This window comes from Seriola lalandi, unplaced genomic scaffold, assembly GCF_002814215.2.
Source record: "Seriola lalandi dorsalis isolate HSWRI2012SDOR001 ecotype SW California unplaced genomic scaffold, Sedor1 jcf7180002054312, whole genome shotgun sequence".
Classification (NCBI taxonomy): Eukaryota; Metazoa; Chordata; class Actinopteri; order Carangiformes; family Carangidae; genus Seriola; species Seriola lalandi.
In genome coordinates this window covers 212,621-234,324 of record NW_019524865.1, presented here as the reverse complement: position 1 = coordinate 234,324, position 21,704 = coordinate 212,621, and the positions used below count along the sequence as shown (strand labels likewise).

At 40.1% G+C, this 21,704-nt stretch overlaps 1 protein-coding gene and 1 pseudogene across 1 annotated transcript in view; one reads left to right on the top strand and one right to left on the bottom strand.

Moving 5' to 3' along the window:
- Positions 1-4,102: 4,102 nt before the first annotated feature.
- LOC147819111 (uncharacterized) lies at positions 4,103-5,124 on the bottom strand (annotated as a pseudogene).
- A 9,003-nt stretch (positions 5,125-14,127) lies between these two features.
- The window catches only part of ctnnbl1 (catenin, beta like 1), a 53,067-nt gene continuing 45,490 nt past the window's right edge, over positions 14,128-21,704 (top strand). Inside the window, exons 1-5 of the mRNA XM_023406600.2 lie at positions 14,128-14,282; positions 15,213-15,446; positions 17,787-17,893; positions 18,308-18,447; positions 19,290-19,387. Of these exons, the coding sequence (XP_023262368.1) occupies positions 14,253-14,282; positions 15,213-15,446; positions 17,787-17,893; positions 18,308-18,447; positions 19,290-19,387 (609 nt within the window). The 5' untranslated portion in view covers positions 14,128-14,252. The remainder of the gene's footprint in view (positions 14,283-15,212; positions 15,447-17,786; positions 17,894-18,307; positions 18,448-19,289; positions 19,388-21,704) is intronic.

Below are 21,704 nucleotides of genomic sequence, written 5' to 3'. Positions count from 1 at the left end.
AGCAGGCAGTGTAGACCAAAACAGAGCAAAAAAAAAAGACAGTGACTATTAGACTTAGATTTAGCTATTGGCTAGTAGCATGACTCCAATTCATTTTGGAGTCATGCTACTAGCCAATACCTAAATAGCTTTAGTAGGTCTATGTCTGCTGGATGGCGTTTGTTAGCGCAGTTAGCATTTTACAGACGATAATATATCTGATGTTGTGTTTACAGTTAGTGGCACTGCCCCAAAGTGACAACAAAAATAACTGCTGATGTTGCTGTAAAGCTAATAGCTCAAGGAGGAGACAGACCACATGTCCTTGACCTTGGGGCTAAAATGAACCCAAATGTCCTGAAGAAGTCTGTGACCATAATTATTGGATTGGTTTAAAATCTTGGTTTGAGAATGACGATGAATAAAGTTAATCATTTTCAGTTTCAAAGATATTTACCAACAACTACAGAGATTGCAAATCCGATTCCCTGAGATTTAATGTCTCCAAGGTCAACTTGTGTTTTCTGCTGCAGTAAACATGCTGATTGTCTACAGTAAACTTGATCCTCTTGTGACAAGCACGGCTCAACTTCCTGTAATAGAATGCAAAGAGAAAAATGTGAAGTAAATGTAAATGAGCTGCTGATTATACCGTACACCAGAGCCTCTCTAAGTAACTAGAAAAAGAAAGAAAAACATAATTTAAAGTGTTGTGCTGACAACTGTATTTTTAAAACCTGATTATCTTTTATCTCCTTTTATTTTAGAGCCATACATATTAACATAGCAATTAGAGCAGAACAGATGTGCATGTGTGTATAATTAGCTCTTCATCATTATCAGATTTACAGATGGATCAGCACAGACGTACAGTATATACAGTGGGTCCGATGCTTCGCTGTCAGCTACTCACATGATCAATATTGCAGCTCTCACTTAAAGGCTCACACCAGAAAGTGAGACTCTGTGATGCTACTGAAAGAAATGCAGTCCATATACTGTATGTTGAATCTTTAAGCAGAAAGATTAAATCTCCTCAGTCGAGGTTGCACACACTTCATTAAGCCTTACTGTCATCGCGGCTAAGGCTTAGCGCTTTTATATTCTGGAGATTGCAACGCGCCTGACAGACCAAATCAAGCGCACCGCGGCCAAGTATTTATTATTTGGACTTGGGTGTCATGGAGAGCTGATAAGATGCGGGCTCATTTGCATGAGAGGCCAAGACACCCTTCAGAAACCACAGAGCCATGCAGGCCAGCCTCTTTAGTCAACACTGGCCTTTCATCTCCATCTTCTTTACTCTCCTATTCTCTTTCTTCACACGAGCACACACTCGCAGAAGAATAATAGGCCCACGCTGCAGAAAATGACATGGTTGGCAAGAGATTTCATTCCCTATCGCAGTTTATCAACCACATTCTTTAGGCGGGCTCAGTCAGCGTACACCATACAGCGTGTGATGTGAATTGTTTCAGGACATTTGCATCAAAAAAAAGAGAAACAGTCCCAAAGTATTTTGTGTGAAATTCAAGAGAATGAGCAGTGATATAGTTTCACAAAAATACCCTGAAGTAAAGGTGATAATTCTTGCCACAAAATACAAGCCCTTGCCGAGCTTGTAAATTTTTACAGTATGGGAGTATGAGGAAAGGAACGCACATAACAAATGCACACACACACACACACACACACACGTTCTGCTCTCTTTATCCCCCTCTCTCTCTCTCTTTCTCATAAAAGCCACTCTCTGCCCTCTTTAGTATTCTGATGTGGTTCGTGATTCTCTGTCAACATTTGACTTCACAGGCGGTGGGGATCAGACTCATACAGAGAGAGGCCAACTGCCTGTGGCTCGCCGCCGCAGAGAAGTGTAGGTAGGGATTACGCGGACAGACGGACGGGCTGTCAGGCTGACGTGTAGACGGACGCCGACTCTCCTTACACCTGGAGTTAAGGAGCGTTTTGTAATATTTGACCTTAAATGATATTCGTCGTCGGTCGGACACGTTTTCGACCCCTTCTCCTGTCGCCCGGAGCTACGGTGGCCTGTAACTGTTGTGTTGCAAAAAAATAAAAAATAAAAACAGCAATAAATTCAGATTTTCACAAATAAGCTTGTTAATTACAGCAGAGGCCTTTTGTCAAAGCCCTGCAGATATAGTACACTCACTCTGTGCTGGGACGCAGTAACAGTTTCACTTATAGCCCCTTTAACATTCATCTCACATCCACTTTGCTCCTGGATATGATTCAGCTGGAGTACATTTAGGCCTGACATTAAAATGCGACTGCGGTATACACAGTGAAATTGGATTTCTCTTCCCCTCGCCTACATGCAGATTGTGTCCTTTACGTCCTTCAAACCTGACAGTAAACATCTCATCTTGCTTGTTGTTCACCCACAGGTATCTGTTTTTGACGTGCGTTTTACAATGCGAGCCGCCTTTTGGCAGTTTGATTTGTTTTATTTCTGTCTCTGGTTGCTCTGTACGGACGTGGAGTTGTTTTACATTAGCTACTGTATTTAGGCCACAAGTGTGAGTGGGAAGGGAGGTGACATCCTGTACATGCTGCTCAGAGAAATACATTTACACATGCTGCTGCAGAGGTGTCCTGATAGTAGGAACGCTGATAAGTAGCAGAGCTTGTGACCAAATGCTGATGCTGCATACTTACCGATGGTCCAAATTTCCAGCCGAGATAGATAGGCTCCTCCACATCTGCCACTGAAGTGTCCTGGGGCAAAGTACTTCAGTCTGTCTGGTGCAAGTTCTTATCCCTGTTGTGGTAACGCCTTCGAGGTGGATTAGAAAAACCCAAACATTGTGTTTTTCTCTCAGTGGCTCATTTCTTAGCATCAACCTCCCAGCTGTTAGCTCAGCGCGAATGCTGACCTCTCACATCTGTTTCCATTATCCCAACACACACCTCTATCAATTCATATTAAACAGACAGAATTCTTTTGTCGGGATCGCTTCGCATTTGCTCACAAAAACCTGATCTCCACACAGTTGACGAGTAACTAATTTTCCTTTAGTTTGTTTTTACAGTAACTCTGGTGTAACTTGGAAAAGTTACAAGAGACAGTTTAATGTAGGATTCTTTTATTTTGAAAGTGCGAGTTTTATTTTGTAACTCCTGTGAGCGAGGCTGGTGAGGTCATTTCTTGTTGAGCTGAAGTTGCAGCCATTTTTTAAAAATTCAGAGCACAGGTTCTAGTCATTACCATCTGTATCCATCCATCTTCTGTTTGTTCATGGCGCTTCGCAAGTGAGTATATTTGATTTAACAACCTAAGAGATCATTATGGAACAATATTATTATTTGCATGATATTTGTTTTGTGCGGTATTTATTTATTAGAACAGCATAGTAACCATTAATTATGATCTGATCACAGTGAACAACTCTACATTCATATATCAGTCCCGTAGTAAACAATCATTATTTCTATGTTTTGTTCCAACCTGTTTCTAAGTTACCAACGGTAATCATTATTAATCCATCACTTTTATCTATTGGTCAAACATCACATTGGTTTCTCTCAGTCTAAAATCATTTTCATCTTCAGATTTTTTTTTTATTTATTCAGAGCTCAGTTTAGAGTTTGTTTGTTTTTTCTTTCAGCTTGCTTTCATGCTAAGACGTCACAGGAAAATGTAAAGTAAGAACAGCTGTATCTCCATATTTGTCCCCTAAATGCAGCAATATATGCAGGAAATATATCTTTGAGACTTTAAATATTTTTCTAAATGTTTATTATTGATATTTTAAATCCATCCATTCACCCCTGAAGAAAGAGAGAAGAAAGTGAAGAAAAGAAATGAAGAGAAAAGAAAAGGATCTTTTCCACAGCAAACATTTTGGTTGTCACAGCAGGAAAAGCACAGGTGAATATTTGGTGAACACCTGTCCTTTTCCTGCTGTGTCAAATTAACCAGAGTTCCCCCATGAGCAAGCACTTGGCGACAGTGGCGAGGAGAAACTCCCTTTTCAGGGGAAGAAACCTCGAGCAGAACCGGGCTCAGGGTGGGGGCGGCCATCTGCTTCGACCGGTGGTGAGTTTCATGTCTGCTGTGAAAGGTCTGTTGCTTTCAGTGGGTGACGGAGGAAGAGACAGCTCAGATGTCACTGTAGGATGTGGGCTCCTTGGGTGTCTTCCACCTCTGTGGTTTCCGCAGCCCCAGGAAGTGGCGGGTTCTCTTCCACACTGACTTCCTTGTTTTGGTGGGCAGGATCTCCTCACACACCTCGATCTCTGTGGGTTTCTCTTCCTGGTTTGCCTCGCTACGATGGCTGGTGATGATCTCTTGGAGAGGCTTCATGTTCTCCCTCTCAGCCTTGAGCTCTGTGGAGAGCTCATGGTTGAGAGAGAGCTGAGTGTTGAGTTGTGTTTTCAGCTCCTCCACCTCTCTGCGCAGAAACTGTTCCTGTTCAGCAGTTTTTTGCTGCATGAGTTTGATGTCTTCGACCATCTTTTGTCGGAGGGCGTCCTGCTCAGCCCTCAGGTTTTTCTCCAGGAGCAGGTTGTCTGACACCCTTTCAGCATTAACTTTGATTTCCTTCTCAAGCTCACGCTGAAGGTTGTCAGCCTGCTGTCTGACAGTGAGAACATCAGCTTCATACTTGTGGGTGACCTCTTGGTTTGAGGCCTTCAGGTTCTCCAGTTCTTCTTTGAGAGCCTTGTTTTTCTCCTTTTTCCTTGGAGCTCAGCCATGAACTTCTCCTGGCTGATCAAATGTGCCACCTGCAGCTCCTCGTAGTCTTTTTGCAGAAGTTTCTTCTTCTTCTGCTTGATGTTGTTTCGCACCTGAGTGGCGATCTTTGAGGTGCTGAGGGTTTCCTCGTCTGTGTATTTTTGCAGCCTCTCCAGCTCTCTCCTGGTCTCTTTCTCCCTGTTAATGTACATCTCCTTCAGAGTTTTCTGCTTGGCCAACTGCTCTTTGGTTTGCTCCAACTCTTGGACAAGTTGGACCCTCCAGTTTTTTTCAGTTATGCAGCTGGCTCTCTCCTTACCCAACAGGACATTGAGGTTGAAGATCTCATGCTGCAGCTCCTTTGACACCATCATTTGGGCCTGGCTCTTGTCCATGACCTGTCGAGTGGGTGTCCCACTTAGTGGCGTTGAGCTAGAACTCGCCATTTGTTTTGGTTGTTTGTTTGAATTGTTGAAATCGTTGAAATTGTTGAAATCGTTGAAAAAGTCATGCTGTGCACTCTGAACAGACGTCTGTGTCAGTGGTGTTTGTGTTATGTGCTGAAGTGAGCTCTTCCTCACAGTTCTCTATCACTGTCACCTGATGATGTCACAATACACGTACAATGGAATGAACCTTTGATGTTTGGCTTTGAAGAGTATTCCATTTCTTCTTCTACTCCCTGTTTGGAGTATTCCATTTCTTCTTCTGCTCATTTTTTTCTGCGTGTTAACATTGAAAGTCACAATAGAGTGCTGCAGGAATGATTCCTAAAACCTGGAAATTTGTTGCATTTTAGCATTTTACCCCAGCAGTCCTGATTTCTTTAAGCTTTTATGTCTCTTGGAAAAGGCTGATTGCTAATAAGTGGCTAAGTAAGACTACAGAGAATGTCTGGGACGATAAACATGAAAACCGATCTACTCACCAGTCAACCTTTACAGCCTTGATAGATAGATAGATAGATAGATAGATAGATAGATAGATAGATAGATAGATACATAGATACATAGATACATAGATACATAGATAGATACTTATCCCCTAGGGAAATGCATGTGTGCATTAGCTCATTGTTCATAGTAATATTGATAAATCTGTTAATAATAAATAAACAATAATAATCACAGTAGTCCACATCCTTTGGCTGAGGTGTTGTATAGCCTGATGGCAATGGGAACAAAGGATCTCCTGAACCTCTCTGTTCTGCAGCGCAGTGAGATGAGACGTTTGCTGCAGCTGTAGCTGCTTCTCTGTCCTGCCAGTTGTGGAGAGGGTGGTTGGTATTGTCCAAGATGGCCTCCATCTTACATTGCATGCGTCTCTCCACAACAGTTGTTGTGTTTATACTCGTGATTTTGCAAATAATTACTTACTTTATAAGAGGAAATGCTTTTGTAGAAGAGGTAAGAGCTAAATCTAAACTACAAGTTGGAAGTTTAGCGGTGGTAACGTTGAAGTCATGCCACCATGGTGTAGTGGGTTTATACCCTAACATCAGCTTTCTACGTCTGGTGATTGGATTAAGGCTTCAAAAATCATCAGTGAAGATTATCCTGCTGAACAGAACGTGTCAGTATCATAAACTGTTGTTTGTCACAGATTTTATTTTCTGCAGTAATCCAAAAACCCGTGTAGAAATCCCATTGGCTCTTTATCGAGTGAACCAGGGTGATGCTAATTTTCAGGTCGGTCTACAAAAATACATCATCCCTGCGGCACTCTATATGTGATTCAAATGTAAACACATGGGATGCCTCACTATCAACATTCAAAACAGAGTTAAAGCCTGTTATTGATTGCAAAGTGATTGACAGGCAGAACACAACAGTTTCACAGAGTAGATGATTTTTTTTTATTTTTATTATTAATAAACAGATGAAAACCACAAAAGTCCTCAGTTAAATCTTTACAAAAGCTTGGATTATAAAGCATGAATTCATCAAATACAATTCCAACTGTGTGTGTGTGTGTGTGTGTGTTTGTGTGTGAGTGAACGTGCAAATGTCATTCAAGACGAGCAAAGCTTTAGGGACTTCATCCTGTGTGTGAGCACTAAGACGGAGCAATGGAGGGATTAATCCAAAGGGATTTCTTCGGCGTTGTGAATAATTCATTAAAAATGTGAGATAATGACACATTTGATTTCAAAGCATCACTTGTGACAGGAGTTTACTGCTGAAGAGTGGAGTTATAAGTGAATGCAGGGATCTGGGAAAGGATGTTTGTGTGACAAAGAGTAAAGATAAAAATCTGTCTCTCTGTACTTTTTATGCAACTTGATGCAACTGAGCTCAGCCACAGAAACTGAGTAGTTAAGCAACGGGGTGGGGTGGGGGGGTGGTGTTGTGTGGGGGGGCTTGAGTCTGTTTCTGTGCTGCCGTTTATTTATTGAACAGACTAAATACAGCCGTACAGTCGACTCTCCACACTTGGATCAGACCTAACACTCTGTAATGGATCAACAAGTTGTTTTTTCTCGTGCTATATTTCAAATCATATGACAAATTTAACACCGTAAAAATAAATTACAGCCACTCGTTCCATATTCCCCTGTAGCATTTCAATGATCCACAACCCTAGTGTATTCATACAGAGCACATATTGATTCCACAACTACCAGAGAGAGAGAGAGAGGGAGGGAGAGCACATGCTGACCACTACACCCTCACTGCTGGTTTTGTGATATTATCCTAACCACATAAGTCAAGACTCAAGTCAAGGCATTTTTATTTATAAGGCCCAAAATGACAGAGTGGCTGGAGCTGTATCACACTCTGTCCTCACAGCCTGGATTCTCTTAGTGCAAGCAAATTATTAATACTTTTAACATGTTGCACCAATTCATTGCAGCATCTGTGTCTATCAATATGACAGCACCATATTATTTGTTAACATCTGAAGGCATATCTAATATTCATATGGCAATAAAACATACAGAAAATTAACATAACGCGTATTTATGCTTAACTCTTCATTGAAATTGTTGATATGGTATTGAAACAGCGGCTCCTTGCATTATTTGGTGGCTCTGTGCCTTTAAATTGGGTTTCCACTTTACTATTCACAGGGGGTGAGCAGATTAATTAATTTAATTAATTTCATGCCTTTAAGGAGCTGCTAATCCACCTAAAACACTTTCATCAGTATCAGTTTCTTTGGAGAGTTTTTCTATCGCATCTTGTTCTAAATTCTGTTTCAGGGGCTTTTCCTTCCCAGAACAGCGTGTGTGTGTGTGTGTGTGTGTGTGTGTGTGTGTGTGTGTGTGTGTGTGTGTGTGCGTGTGTGTGTGTGTGTGTCTTTCTGTGTGTGTGTGTGTCTGTGTGTCTGTGTGTCTGTGTGTGTGCAGGCTGCTCCGATTAGCTACCCCTGGTCCACTATCACCCAAAGGCGTGGGCCACCACCACAGCACACCACCACAGCCATCATATTCATAATGGAGATAAAATTAATTTGCTCTCCCCTCCTCTATCTCTGACTGCCACTCTCCAACTCCTGTGCCCCCCCCCCCCCCCCCCCCCCCCCCCCGCACACTGTTCCTACATACATTTATCTCTAAAGTCTGGCGTGTGTCCTGCCACCTGCCATCTCCCCTCTCTCTCTCTCTTGTTTTTCATTGTCTCTCGACCATGTTAAAACAGGCCAGGCAGCAGCCTCCAGCCTCTATGTGTGTCATGTTTGTGTGCCAGACATTGGAGAAGAAAGCTATTAGACATTTTCTGGCTTTCTTGAAAGCATTTTTATAGAGAATAGGCTTAAGCTTGTTAGAGTCGCATTGTGCTAACACAATGCAAAAATGTCATTTTTGATACAGTCTACAGTATGCAAATGAGTGCCTGCTAATAAGCTTTTGTTAACATTTAAATTGCAGGAAAAGTAGAATGAGAATTAGAATGAGAAAAAAAAAATATTATTTGTCTGAGTCTTTCCGCCCAGTAGATGGATTGCCAAATAATCCTTCGGATCCTTAAATAAACCTGAGTAAACCTTCCTCTCCTGCTTTTCCAAGGCAGGAGGGTCAGTGAAAAACAAGGACCTTTCTAAGCTGCAGCAGCGATAATGTACATTAGTTAAAAAACATAATGCTGCTTTGACGTCATGCAGGAACTGCCCTCAGAGTGACTTGGCCAATTAAAGTGACAAATTTGAAATGCTTATGCTCTAATCTGCTTTTCCTGCATATAACACAGTTAGTGTGTGTCATGTTTCACAGCAAGCCAAAAATTACAGCATCAAACAAGTAATAACCTCCATCACCTTAAAATCAAGTGCCATTTTTGGGAGCTTTTTTTTTTTTTTTTTTTTTAAACAGGCTATTTTCTGTAATGTCATTTGAGCAGGCAAAGTTTAGAGAGTAACTTAACACTTCTTAATGAATCTTCAGTGGCTTCAACTTCTCACCTTCCTGATGTGATGCAGGAGTGTACTCCAGAGTGTGTCGTTACACCATGTTGGATGTGGTGAAGAGCAACTGGGGAAAGAGACTTGAAACTTTCAACCAGGTTAATTAGTCTGATTGACCATTACAATTACAATTATACCCTTTTTACACCAAAATTAGCAGGTATGAGCGGGTTTTTTTAAAGTCGGGTGAATGCACTAATCAAAGCAGATTGACATCTTTTCCACTGCCAGTCAAGTTTGCCTTTCTGCTCGGACTGAGGACACACACTACTGCAAAGAGTGATGTCACCACATGCACTTACAGAGCACACACACAGACGCAGGGGAGAGAGAGTGAGCTGCTAGCTGGTAAAAACGGATCTGTGACGTCTCATATGTATACCCATAAGCATGTTTTTCTTTTTTCCAGCACAAACTCAGCCATTAGTCTGACTTATCCTTTTGTCAATTTAACATATAAAGCTGCCAGGAACCCAAATTAAAAATTACAAATATTATGTACAAGCTCTTAAAGTATCATTATAAAACACTTTGAAGTAGTAAAAAATGTTGTTTCGCAATTTATACACACAAATCCAGCAGACAAATGTCACAAGTGAAGCTATAATTCAGTCTCTAATACATGTTAAAATGATTTAATCTCGGCTCATTTTTGTGTTGTTCTCATTGAAAGTCTACATATGCCCTGAAAATATTAATACTTCAGTTTTAAAATATTCTTTATACTTTAAAGAATCCCCATCAGGACCTTCAACTGCTTGTCTTAGCTTCTCGCTCCATGACATATAAATTAAGTTGTGTCATGGGGATTAAAACGTGCTCAGTGTACTCACTGATGAATAGATGAATATGAGACTGTCAAGGTAAAAAAAAGAAAAAAAAAGTAATTTCTCAAGGCCCAGCTGAAATATTAAGGCTGATGCCTCAAAGTCAAAATTAAAGCTTGTCATAAACAGAAATAACGAACACAGTATATAACAGTATTTCACAGTATATAACAGTAAGTTAAGTATGCTGACGACACAGCATTGTTGAGCCTTTTACATGATGAGGAGGAGGAGCACGGGCCAGTTTTAGACTACTTTCTAAACTGGTGTGAGAAGTCTAATCTTCTCCTGAATACATCCAAAACTAAGGAGATGTCCATAGACTTTAGAAAGAACCAAAACCATCAACCTACTCTCACCAGAGGGGAGCCAATAGAAGCCGTCGCGGAATACAAATACCATGGTATTATTTTTGACCATAAGCTAAAGTGGGACACTTGGACTGTCACTTGAACACCAAAACACAGCAGAGAATGTATTTTTATTGCTGTCTTTTAACGTACATAACAATATGCTGAAAATATTTTACTGTGCTTTTATTGAAAATGTTGTAACCTTCTGTATCATCTGCTGGTTTGGTAACGCTACTGAGGCACAGAAACAGTTGGTCAGAAAAACTGTACTAATGGCAAGTAAACTGCTCGGGATCAGACTGCCTACTTTCGAACACATTTACAGGGAGAGAACTCTGAGAGAGGCAAACAGCATTGTGGGTGACCAGCAGCACCCCCTTGCTCCATCTTTTGAACTGTTGCTGTCCGGGCGGCGCTACCGTCCGCCCCCATTCACCAAAAATAGGTAAAAGTTTTCATTTGTACCACAAGCAATTAAGCTCTTAAACAAATAATGCACTTTTCTGTTTAGTCACCTTAGCTGTTCACTGTGCACCTACTGTCCAGCTGGTCTGGGCAGCAGGTGCGACCATCTTAGCCATTATATTTTTAATAATGCTGCAAGGCGTGAAGTGGAAATGTTTCATGTTGTATGTCCTAAACTGTCTTTATCGTATGTTGTTTTTTTCTTTTTTTCTTTTTTTTTTGAAATGCCTGTGATAATGCTGCAAACCAATTTCCCCACGGGGACAAATAAATACTACTACTACTACTACTACTACTTATCAATCTTGACCTTAAGTCTAGGTCACTGTCCATCCATAGAATACCATTGTACATCAGACTATTTTTTCTATCTCATCAGTGTTGTGGAAATTCAGCTACTTTATTGACTTGTGTGCTGGTGGTGGAGCGCGCCTTGAAGGACTGAAGGCTGATGTCATGCACAGCTCAAATCATATCTAAGAGGAGAGAAAATCATTTGATTGCACCACTTGACTTAGGGAAGGGGGAAACGACAAGGACAATCAGTCCTCATCATCTCTCCCTGTCTCTCCTTTAATAACAACATTGCCACTCTGAATTTTGAGCACACTTATGTGGGCCTCCGCTGCACGATAGAATCACACTGACCTCATGTGATTTAATGCAATCAGCCCTCACAGCTTGTGTGAAATTGTATTGTTCTGTTTCAAAGGAAATGGGGTATGATTCTGTGGAAATGATCCGACAGCGTCGCCCCAGAATAATTCTGCAGGGGAATGATGAGGCGATGTCATTAAGCAGACAGTTGTGTATGAAAAGCTTTTCGCTCCTTCAGAGATTGTGGAATGCCTTAATCATTGTGTAAAACCAAAAGGATTTGTAATAATGAAGGCTTCACTGCAGCTTCAGCAGAGGAGGAGATCCGGAGCTGGTTGAAGATGCTATTTAACTGTATTTGACATGTTTATATAAAATATATAACACATTTTGACTGCCCAGCTGTTTGTCACAGACCCTATCTTGTTCATCGTGTTGAGTTTTAAGTTAGAAGTACTGACTTTAAAATACTACGTTTACTGTGTCTGATCTGTTGAGGCTGGAAACTCGATATAAATATGAAGTTGCTTTGGTCAAAAATCACCTGCAATAAACTCATTTTGAAAAGAAACAAGATGAAATGACATTTTATTATGATAGTATTTCACAATCGTAAGATTATGTATCTGTCTGTATTTTTTTTAAATTAAATACTGAACACAGTAAACAGTTTTCATGAAGCAGATTTTCAATCTATCCATCAAATATCTGCAGTTCTGCTCCCTGAAAAACTACAGTATGTCAAAGAAAAAAGTATTTTGTTTTCCACCACTTTTCTTAAATTTTAGGGTATTTATCTCCGCAGTATATCTGCATGGAGCCATTACACTGTGACAGTGAGTGAGCACACACAATATTGCTGAAACTGAAGCAGTTGAATTGAATTCAGCCATGGTTAATTTTATTATTAAAACCTGTGCTTTTCCTACTGTGACATGTCAAAATGTTTTCCATGAAAAACTTTCTTACCTACCAAAGCTACAAGGTGCTTTGCAATAATAAGGCCGTATGGTTCTGGTTTATTTGGATCAAATAAAATTGGGAATTTCTTGTGTGCCAATTTAACACCTGTTCATGGATTCTCAAAAAAACAAACGTATTGTACGTCTCATGCATGGATTATTACTTGATGTTTCACTACACGCAGCGTACAGCAGCTGCCCGTCCATCCATCAGCAACACTATATGTTTAATTATAAACCTGGTGTCACACAACACCTGTCTGTCTCACCATCATGACTCATTTTTAAGCATCAGCACATCATTTTAGAAATATTTGTCTGAGTTGACCTAATTTACATCATTAAATACGCACAGACCATGAGTATGCAACATATGAGATTTGTAAAATTAAGAGTCTGTTTATTCTTAACCCAGTTATTAACCTCATGAAAAAAGAGTTCCCTCTAATTTGCCCAATCAAGGCTTTGTATTCATCTGCCACTGTCATGCTGTCTCCAGCCTTGGGATTTCCATATAAATTTCTCTTTTCACCCATCTTGCTCCCTTTTATTCTCTGTCACCCTGTTTCTCTCTCTTCCCTTTGATCAAGTGTGCTCTCCCTCGTGTTTGCTGGGATGTCAAGCTTGACTGCTTGGCAGTGGCCTTCCTTTTAAATGTTTTTTCTATTGCTCTACTGTCACAGATCACAGGACAGAAACTGGAGTGGCAATGCAGGCTTGTACACCATGCACCACTCATACATTTCCCCGTGATGCTCATTGAAAAGGTGATTTTCTGCCTGTCTGGAACAATAAGCCAGCTTGGCATATAGACCTCTGCTGGTATGAATACAGCAAAATTGAGCCTTTAAGACCAGGATTTCATGAGTGAGGTCTGATGAGGAAACAGTCATGTCTAATTTTACTTGTATCATTGAGGGGGCTTATTATGGGATTGGTGAGAGAGCCTAAAGGATTCTTCTTGAGGAAAGAACATATTTTTGTTAAGATTCATTACCAGTGGCGTAAAGTAGGCTATTGGTATAAATAACTGCTGGTGTTAAAATACACCAAGTACAGTAAGTAAAATCAGTAATAAGTACAATCATCAAAACTGACCCAAATTTCAAAGGTTAAAGTCGTCATTTTGCAGAATTACCAATTCCAGCATGTTAATCTATAATATACATTTGGGCTATCATTTTTGTTGCATTAACATGTACATGTTTCTTGCTGTTGCTGGTTGATGTGAAGCTAATTTTGACTGCCCTTTATATTGTCAGAAAATGTGCATCATATTATACACGTCTCTCATAGGTTTTGTATGTATAATCTTAATCTGCAAAGTAACAATAGTTTTCTTTAAAAAAATGACTAAAATGTAGAATATTTCCCTATCTGCTGAATTCAGCAGCATGAAATTTAAAAACCTGTGTCCTGTGTCCTGTGCTGTAGTGACTGGTTCTTTGTGTATCACTGAATCATTGCCTAAAATAAATGTGCGTTTTGCCATTAGACAAAATCATGTGTCTTGTTGTGAAATCTTTATCATCCAGTGTACCTCACCAACAATCCTGAATCAACTGTTTTTTTAATTTGTTTTTGCTCAGAAATATTTCAGGTTTTTAATCAGATGTGCAATCATGCTTTAAGCACATCTGTAAAATGAGCTTTATGCAAATAGATTAACTTGATTAAATTGTAGACATGACTCAAGGGGTAAACATTATCAAGTGGACCTCAATTTCTTCTCAGCTTTGCAGAATTGGGAAGTTAACGGCTGTAATCACATCACAGCATGGGTAACAAAGTTTACGACAGTATGCTGCTACGACAATCAACACAACCGTTTTACGGCAGGCATGAATTTGTGGTGGGAAGCTTGTTGTTAGCCGACAAGCTAAGTGGTCGCTCTTGTTTTATTCCCTGACATTAACCCTGAACCTGAACAAAACCGTGACACGGTTAAAGCTTCTAACCCGGACAAATGGATGTCGGAGAGCTCCTGAGCTATCAGGTAGAAATTTAACCATACTCGTCAGTGTTTGGAAACTCTAGTCTAGCTAACATTAACTTATCTCATTCATTGGATTGCATTCGGTAGCATTGCTAGCGGTTACCTCTGAACGTTAGCAAGCAGACTTTAGCTTAATCGCGTTATTTATTTTTATTTGTCTACTTACGTCCTTTAGTTTACCGCCAGTGAATAGTGTAGCACCCGCTTGGCAGAAGAATAACTCAACTATACTCCTTGTTTACAATAACGTTAGCAGTTAGCATGATAGCCGAACGTGGCTGCAGTGAGTGGAGAGGGATACTGCGACACTAATTTATACACATGCTAGCTGTTAGTATCTAAACTAATTTCACACGAAAGTGTTGAGACAAACACTTATGCATTTGTACACTGACTCGAGGGGCATTGTCAGTCCGGTTACGTATCTTTTCTTGTATGCCAGCGTCCACTAAACATTCTCCTAATTAATACAGTTTTGCTTAATATACAATATATACACACTTCACACCATATGAATAAATGCATTTTAACAGTCGTTTGCATTCATTGGAAAATTCGGCACATTAACGATCCACTAAATAACATTTGATTTCAGTAAAATCTTCCTTTTCTTACATCATTTCAAACTGCTTTTTTTGCAGCTGGTCTTAAAAGTTGTCATTTCCTCAGAGCAGCTGTTCATATTTGTACAATTGGTGCTGAGTGGAAGATGCACTTATGTGAAAAGAAGAAAGCAGATCAAAATTATTCATCAGAAGTGCAGTGTTTTCTTATTAAGTTTCTGTGCTAGTGTAGTTCTGTCTTGTCAGGTACATGGAAATGCTTATGTTTGCGATTTCATGATGCACTTAATTACTTATCTCTCAATCAACAACATACTTCTATATGTATTTACATCATTACATTTCACCATCTCCTTTCCTCTCGCAGCCTGATAGAGGAGCGAAGCGTCCCAGGCAGGATGATGGAGGAGCAGCGGGAGGAGAGGAGGACTCTCGGGGAGGGAAACAGCAGAAAGGCCTGGGTGCCAGGGAGTTGGCCAGATACCGGGAAGTTGCAGCAGGAATTGAAGGAGGGCTTGAGATGAGGGAGACTGAGGAGCTGACTGGGGACAAGAAGAAGATCCTGGAGAAACTGATGGACCAGGATGAAGAAGAACCTGAGGTGAGGAAAATTACTATAGCGTTATTATTGAATTGTTATTTTTTCTACAAAGTGAAATGTTTATTCAAAAGATATGTTCAGAGCTTTTATTTGAAACAAATTAAAAATTAACTTCCTCTTACTCATAGTTGTAAACAGTGAGTTTCATCCATTAATGAAGTGCTGCACAATTTGTTACAGGAAGTAGTTGCCACGGTGAACTGAAAATAATGACTAATTTATTTTCACAGAGCAAGACACTAAATAATCTAATTATTATTGATTTTTTTTTTATAATTACCTGTTTTTATTATTATCAGCAATGAGCTAATGGACACATGAATTTCCCCTAGGAGATAAATAAAGTATCTATCTATCTATCTATCTATCTATCTATCTATCTATCTATCTATCTATCTATCTAATAGCTGCCATTCATAGATAATAGATGTCATTAGTGAGAAAATATCACAATTTCAAAATGGTACAGGGGATAGGGTTAAGGTTGAATTTTCAGAGCAGATATTCATCACCCATTATTCACACCAACCCTGTCTCTCGAAAGAATAAATTCAGCTTAAAGTTACAAAAGTGAGAATAGATGAATTTTATTTGCAGGATAGAGGTGACTGTCTTAGTTGTCTCCTAAAATAGGTTGAAGTTTATCAAAAACAAAAATAGTTTGCATTGCTTTGTACTCTGCACACTACAAAGCTAGATTTATACTTGTGTGTTAAGGAGTGAGTGAGTGAGGAGTCTTACATATGGCAGGTACTTGTCTGAAGCATGAGTGCTTCAGAGTCTACACAGGTGCAGTGGAGATACAATGTGGAAACAACAAGAACTGTGATTGGTCAGCTTTGGCTGCTTGTGTTTTCTCCAACAAGCACTCCTTTACAGTAACACATCTAACGAAGTGACTGAAAGTGTAACAGTTAGTGAGGAATATAGTTAAAGCACATTATGACCCTATAATGTGTGACACACCTGTTTAGTTTTGTGGTGGTGATATCAGTGGGAGAAATACTTCACAGGACTATAAATCAGGACCTGGGACTTCCATAAACCCCTCATGTTGAGCAGAAATCCAGATTAAGACTCTGCTTTTGTGTGTTGAAATCAAAAGCTTGACCGAGCCTCGCTCACACTTGGATATACATAGAAACCTTTCCATATATCGCATAGTGTCTGACATTTCTTCACAGAATAGTCATGTGCGTCTGTTTCCAGCATGTGTGGGCGAACATGATAATGTAACTGTTAAGTGTGTGTGTTCACACCAGTGACAAATAGCCAAGTGTTTAGTATTTGAATCTACACAAATTGAGTGTGGCCGAAGATGAATTTTATCAGGCCCTAAGGTCATATTTAGGATGCATGGTTTAGGTCTGAGTCTAAGTTTGTAATCTGTTTTTACTTGACCCAAGTGAGTCATGATTCCAGACCTGAAATAGTGAAACAAGACTGCACCACTACACCAAAGTAAAGGCGAAATATAAAATGATAAACGAATGGACTGGGAAAGTTTCTATGTTATTGTTCGTTGTTAGTGCCAGTTTCGTGTATATTATGTAGTGCATAAGAAAACTGCACATCCACATTATCCAGTTCTTATTATCCCACACTGCAGCCTTTTCAAATATTCACTGTGTCAAGAGCTACTCAGAGGAAAGTGCTGCTCTGTTCCATAATGTCAGACAATTGTAATTTCCTAACCTGTCATTATCTTTCCCACACTTAGCAGGCTTTTAAGCCACCAGGAGGTCAAACACATTCCCTTTCTGGTCAAACGCACTCAGATTCCCTCTGATTGTAGAAAACTCCACTGCTCCACTGTAGCTCCACCGCTCTGCTCACATAATTAGTTTGACCCTGCGTGAGCTCAAATTAAGGGTCAAAAAGATTTTTAGCTTGGAAAGTGATGTTCAGAAATAATTCTGCAGTTTGCAAAATCAACCTTTGTAAACCTGCAAAATAAATTAGCATGAGTTTGTGTATTTGTAGAAAAGATTTGTATTTGTAAAAAGAAAAAAAGAATCTGTATCTGGTAAAGACCAACATTAAATCTTTTTTTTAGTCGATAATGATTCAGCTTCATCAGGACCCGGACCTGCATTAAAACCAGCTGCCCTCTTTATCCTTTATTTGACAGGTGTACAAAAGTTGATTTACAGCCACAAACCAAAAATCTTTTTGACCCTAATTTGAGCCCCATAATCCAGGTGTCTTTTGTTGTCTTTGAAGCAGTTACCTACATAAAAGGCTTATTTTTTTTTCTCATTTTTTTCCCTTTTTTCATCTGTTCCTCCCTTCTCTCTCTCTCTCTCTCTCTCTCTCTCTCTCTCTCTGCTAATCAAACAGGCAGAGCCGGTGGACGAGAGTTCTGTGAAGAAAATGATCCTGACCTTTGAGAAAAGATCATACAAAAATCAGGAACTGAGGATTAAGTTTCCAGACAATCCAGAGAAGTAAGAACATTAATAACTGTCCACAAAAATCCAGCTCTTACGATTTGGATATTGCACTTGGTCGTATTGTGATTTCCATCATATTTTTAATTGATTAAATGTTAAATTAAGCAAATTTTCATGTGGACTCAACAAAGCTTATAACAATTTTTTTTTCATCGCTAAACACATCTTCAGGTAAATTTTCCATGAGTGACTCACTGTCACCAAAATCTGATAATCTCTTTTTTCATTTGTCAAATCAAGACTGTCACAATTGAAGCGCAATCAAAAAGATGGCTTCATTTTCAGTTGTGTAGCACCTCGGTTTCTTGACATGATATCTCTAAAACTAATAATCAGATTCCTGCATGTTGAATTTAATGGCAAACCAGAATGCTAACATGTTTTTTATTTATTTATTTTTTTAACTAGGTTCATGGAGTCGGAGCTGGATCTGAACGACATCATCCAGGAAATGCACGTGATCGCCACGATGCCAGATCTCTACCACCTGCTGGTGGAGCTCAATGCCGTCCACTCGCTGCTGGGCCTCCTCAGCCATGAAAACACTGATATCCTTTCAGACTGTTTGTCCATTTTGATCCATTCATTCTGTATGTAGAATTTAATGTTGGATATTATATATTTTTTCTTTTTTTTTTTGGTCAAAAAAAATACCATGAAAAGACCAAAAACGAACAAAGAGTTGATCCCAGTAACAAGTATTGTGTCTGTAGCCTTATACAGCTTATTTCTCATTGCCGTAGAGCTCCATTAAAAAACACATCAGTGAGCCGCACCATTACACTAGGGCACATGTTCCGTTATTACATTACCTGAACTTGCACACTGCAGTTTTTTTTTGTTTTGTTTTTGGTCAATCTCAGGTGGAAGTGCACCTGAAGTGCTACTGGAAATAGTCTCCAGTTATTTTTGGAAGTTACTGAGCCTGAAAATGAAACTATACACTTGTGCCCTGTTTTGAAATGATTATGTTGTTAGTGGAAATGACTGGGCTAGAGACTCAGAGCCATAGACACAGTGGTGGGGGTCAGAAAGTATTGAGAGACAGAATAACAAATGGTTGGTTTTTGTCTATTCATGGGATTTGTTGACAATAGGAAAAGTATAGAATATTACCAGTCCCACACTTTAATCATGATATATTAAAATGCTCAGATATTAGATTAAGACTATTAAAAATAGTGTATTAGTACATTTGATTAAAAGTTGATTTAAAAAGTGAACAAAGGAAACGTTCAAGAGAAAATTGGTTTTAATTAAAATGAATACACAACAAGCAACAACAATTACAACACAAAAATCACTGATTGATTTTCCCTGTGGTTGCGTGGAACACACGCAGTTCCCAACAACTCAGCAACACAAGCTTATCGTCCTTAGCCTGAACAACATGTCGCCATAGCAGTGGTGGACCTGCTGCAGGAGCTGACGGATATCGACACACTCCATGAGAGTGAGGAGGGTGCTGAGGTGCTCATAGATGCTCTGGTGAGTTCAGGATTTTACATCAGTCTTTGACGATATTGACGAAACAGCACTTTGTGGAGTCAATACTGAAGTTTCTGGTTCTCTGGCATCCAAATCAGGCTGAGGATTGATTCCTTTGTCTCTTTTAACGAATCAAAATCAGGGCTTCAGTCCGCTCTCCCCGACTGAAATACATGCAAATGTTTTGAGTTAATGTCAGTTCAGACTACAAGCTGTTATCATGATGCTGCTTTCAGACCAGTGTCTGCATCTGATACTGTATATTGATTGATATTGATACTATATTATTTGTTTTTACTGGTGTTTATATTAGACAAATAGTCTATTAACTTTGGAAACATAGTGTAATTTAAATGGGGCACAAATGTGCACACTGCTTTATTATTTCTGCCTTGACTTATTGATAATTAATTCACCTTATTTAAATTCTTTTCAGCTGTGCGCCAGTGTAAGTTGGTGTTGCAAATAAATGAACTTGAGATTGAATTTCAGAAAGTGTCAAAAACTTAGTCAAGAGGAAAGACACTACATTTTAATGTGTAATGTCATCCACACAATTATAGCATCTTTTCTCACACTCTTTTCTTTTGAGTTATCTAAAGCTTTTCTTTGTCACTGCGTGGCTGTGTGTTTAACATTATCTCTCTTTGTCCCATCCTCTCTCTGTATATTTAGCTTTCTCTCTCTCTCTCTCTTCTTTTTTTGCTTTTTGTCTCTGAGCCTGTTAATGAGCCAGGGATGATTTTTGATGCCCCATTATGTTTGCTGACATTTGGAGCGACACACACAAAGGTCAAACTGCAATGAAGTCCTGATATACCTATAGTGGAGGAAAGAAGTGTGTGTCTCTGCTCCTTCACGGCTGTCTCTGTGACACTTCATCAAACGATCTGTTGGCTTGAACCCGCCAAGTTTTGTGCCAGGCTACGTCCCGGTGGCATTCATCGGGCATATTGGTGATTGTTTCTCGCCACACCTGTGTCGTCTGATGTCTCAGGGGTGTTTGAGCAGCCTGACTACACGTTTTACATGAAAATTCAGTAGTTCAGTGAAAGTGACATTACAGTTGAGTTACACTCAAGCGGCGACCTCCGGGGCTGAAAAAAGAGGCAACACTGAAGTGCAAAAAAACTGCAGTTCTTCAAATGGCCACTTGAGCGAGTCAGTCCCCATAGAGGCGTACGCTCGCCACAAGCCGACATGCACTGAAGTCTATGCTCCACACACACACACACACACTCCACCCCCCTCTTTGCTCGTTTTTGGATTAGCCGGGAGTTAGGCGCAGTCACGCACTGCCAAGATGGCGACAGGTGATGTCACGGGGGCTACATCCATCTTGATAGACAGTCTATGGGTACACTATGATGTACAGTGTATGAAAGGAATTGGAGTAATGTCTCGCAAAGCTTTTCTTTTTGTCGGCTGTTTAGAATTTGACAGGAACGAATGTCAAGCACTTGACAGAAAAGCTGCTCTGTGTGTGTGTGTGTGTGTGTGTGTGTGTGTGTGTGTGTGTGTGTGTGTGTGTGTGTGTGTGTGTGAGAGAGAGAGAGAGAGAATTGGCTTGTTATGTGACAGTGGTAGAGACAGTAGCTCAGGTGGCTTTGCATCGCTCTAAGGATAAAGGCATTATATATAAAGGCAGTTCATTTACCATGCAGCGGAGCACCCATAAACCCCACTCTCTTTCTGTACAGCAACATCCAAGTGAAACGGTTTCAGGGCAGCCAGGGTTGGTTGAATCCATTTGTCTCTCCTCTTTGCTGTACTGCCTCCAGCTCCTCTGTCCTTGTTGCCAGAAGGCCAGGTGGTACCCTTGATAAGATGAATCAAAATGATCCACACCAGTCTCCGGTGGCTCATAAATCTGTGTCCACTGTCCATCTCCTTTCATCAGTAATTGTACTTTTATCCGGCCAGTCAGCACCCAGCGAGCTGTTTGTTTATGAGTCTCCAGTCTTGACTTGACTGATAACACTTGGACATGTGCAGTAGGGCTGGGACGATTATCCGACATAATCGACGATGTCGATTATAAAAATTATTCGACGTGGAATTTTAGTGTTGACGCGTTGTGTAAAACCACACAGGGTAAATGTTTATAGAACAAAACCAGAACTTTCTAATGGGACCGTTTATATCCATCGTCTTTGGTTTACCCGGATACAAGCGCAGCGCACGGACTGGGACAACGCGGTGACGTAATTGAAGTCATTGACTACGTGAATGATTTGCGTCTGTGTAATCTATTTGAACAACACGGCGGCGTCTACCAGCAGTACGACGGAGCATGTGGAGCAACACGCGGCAAAAA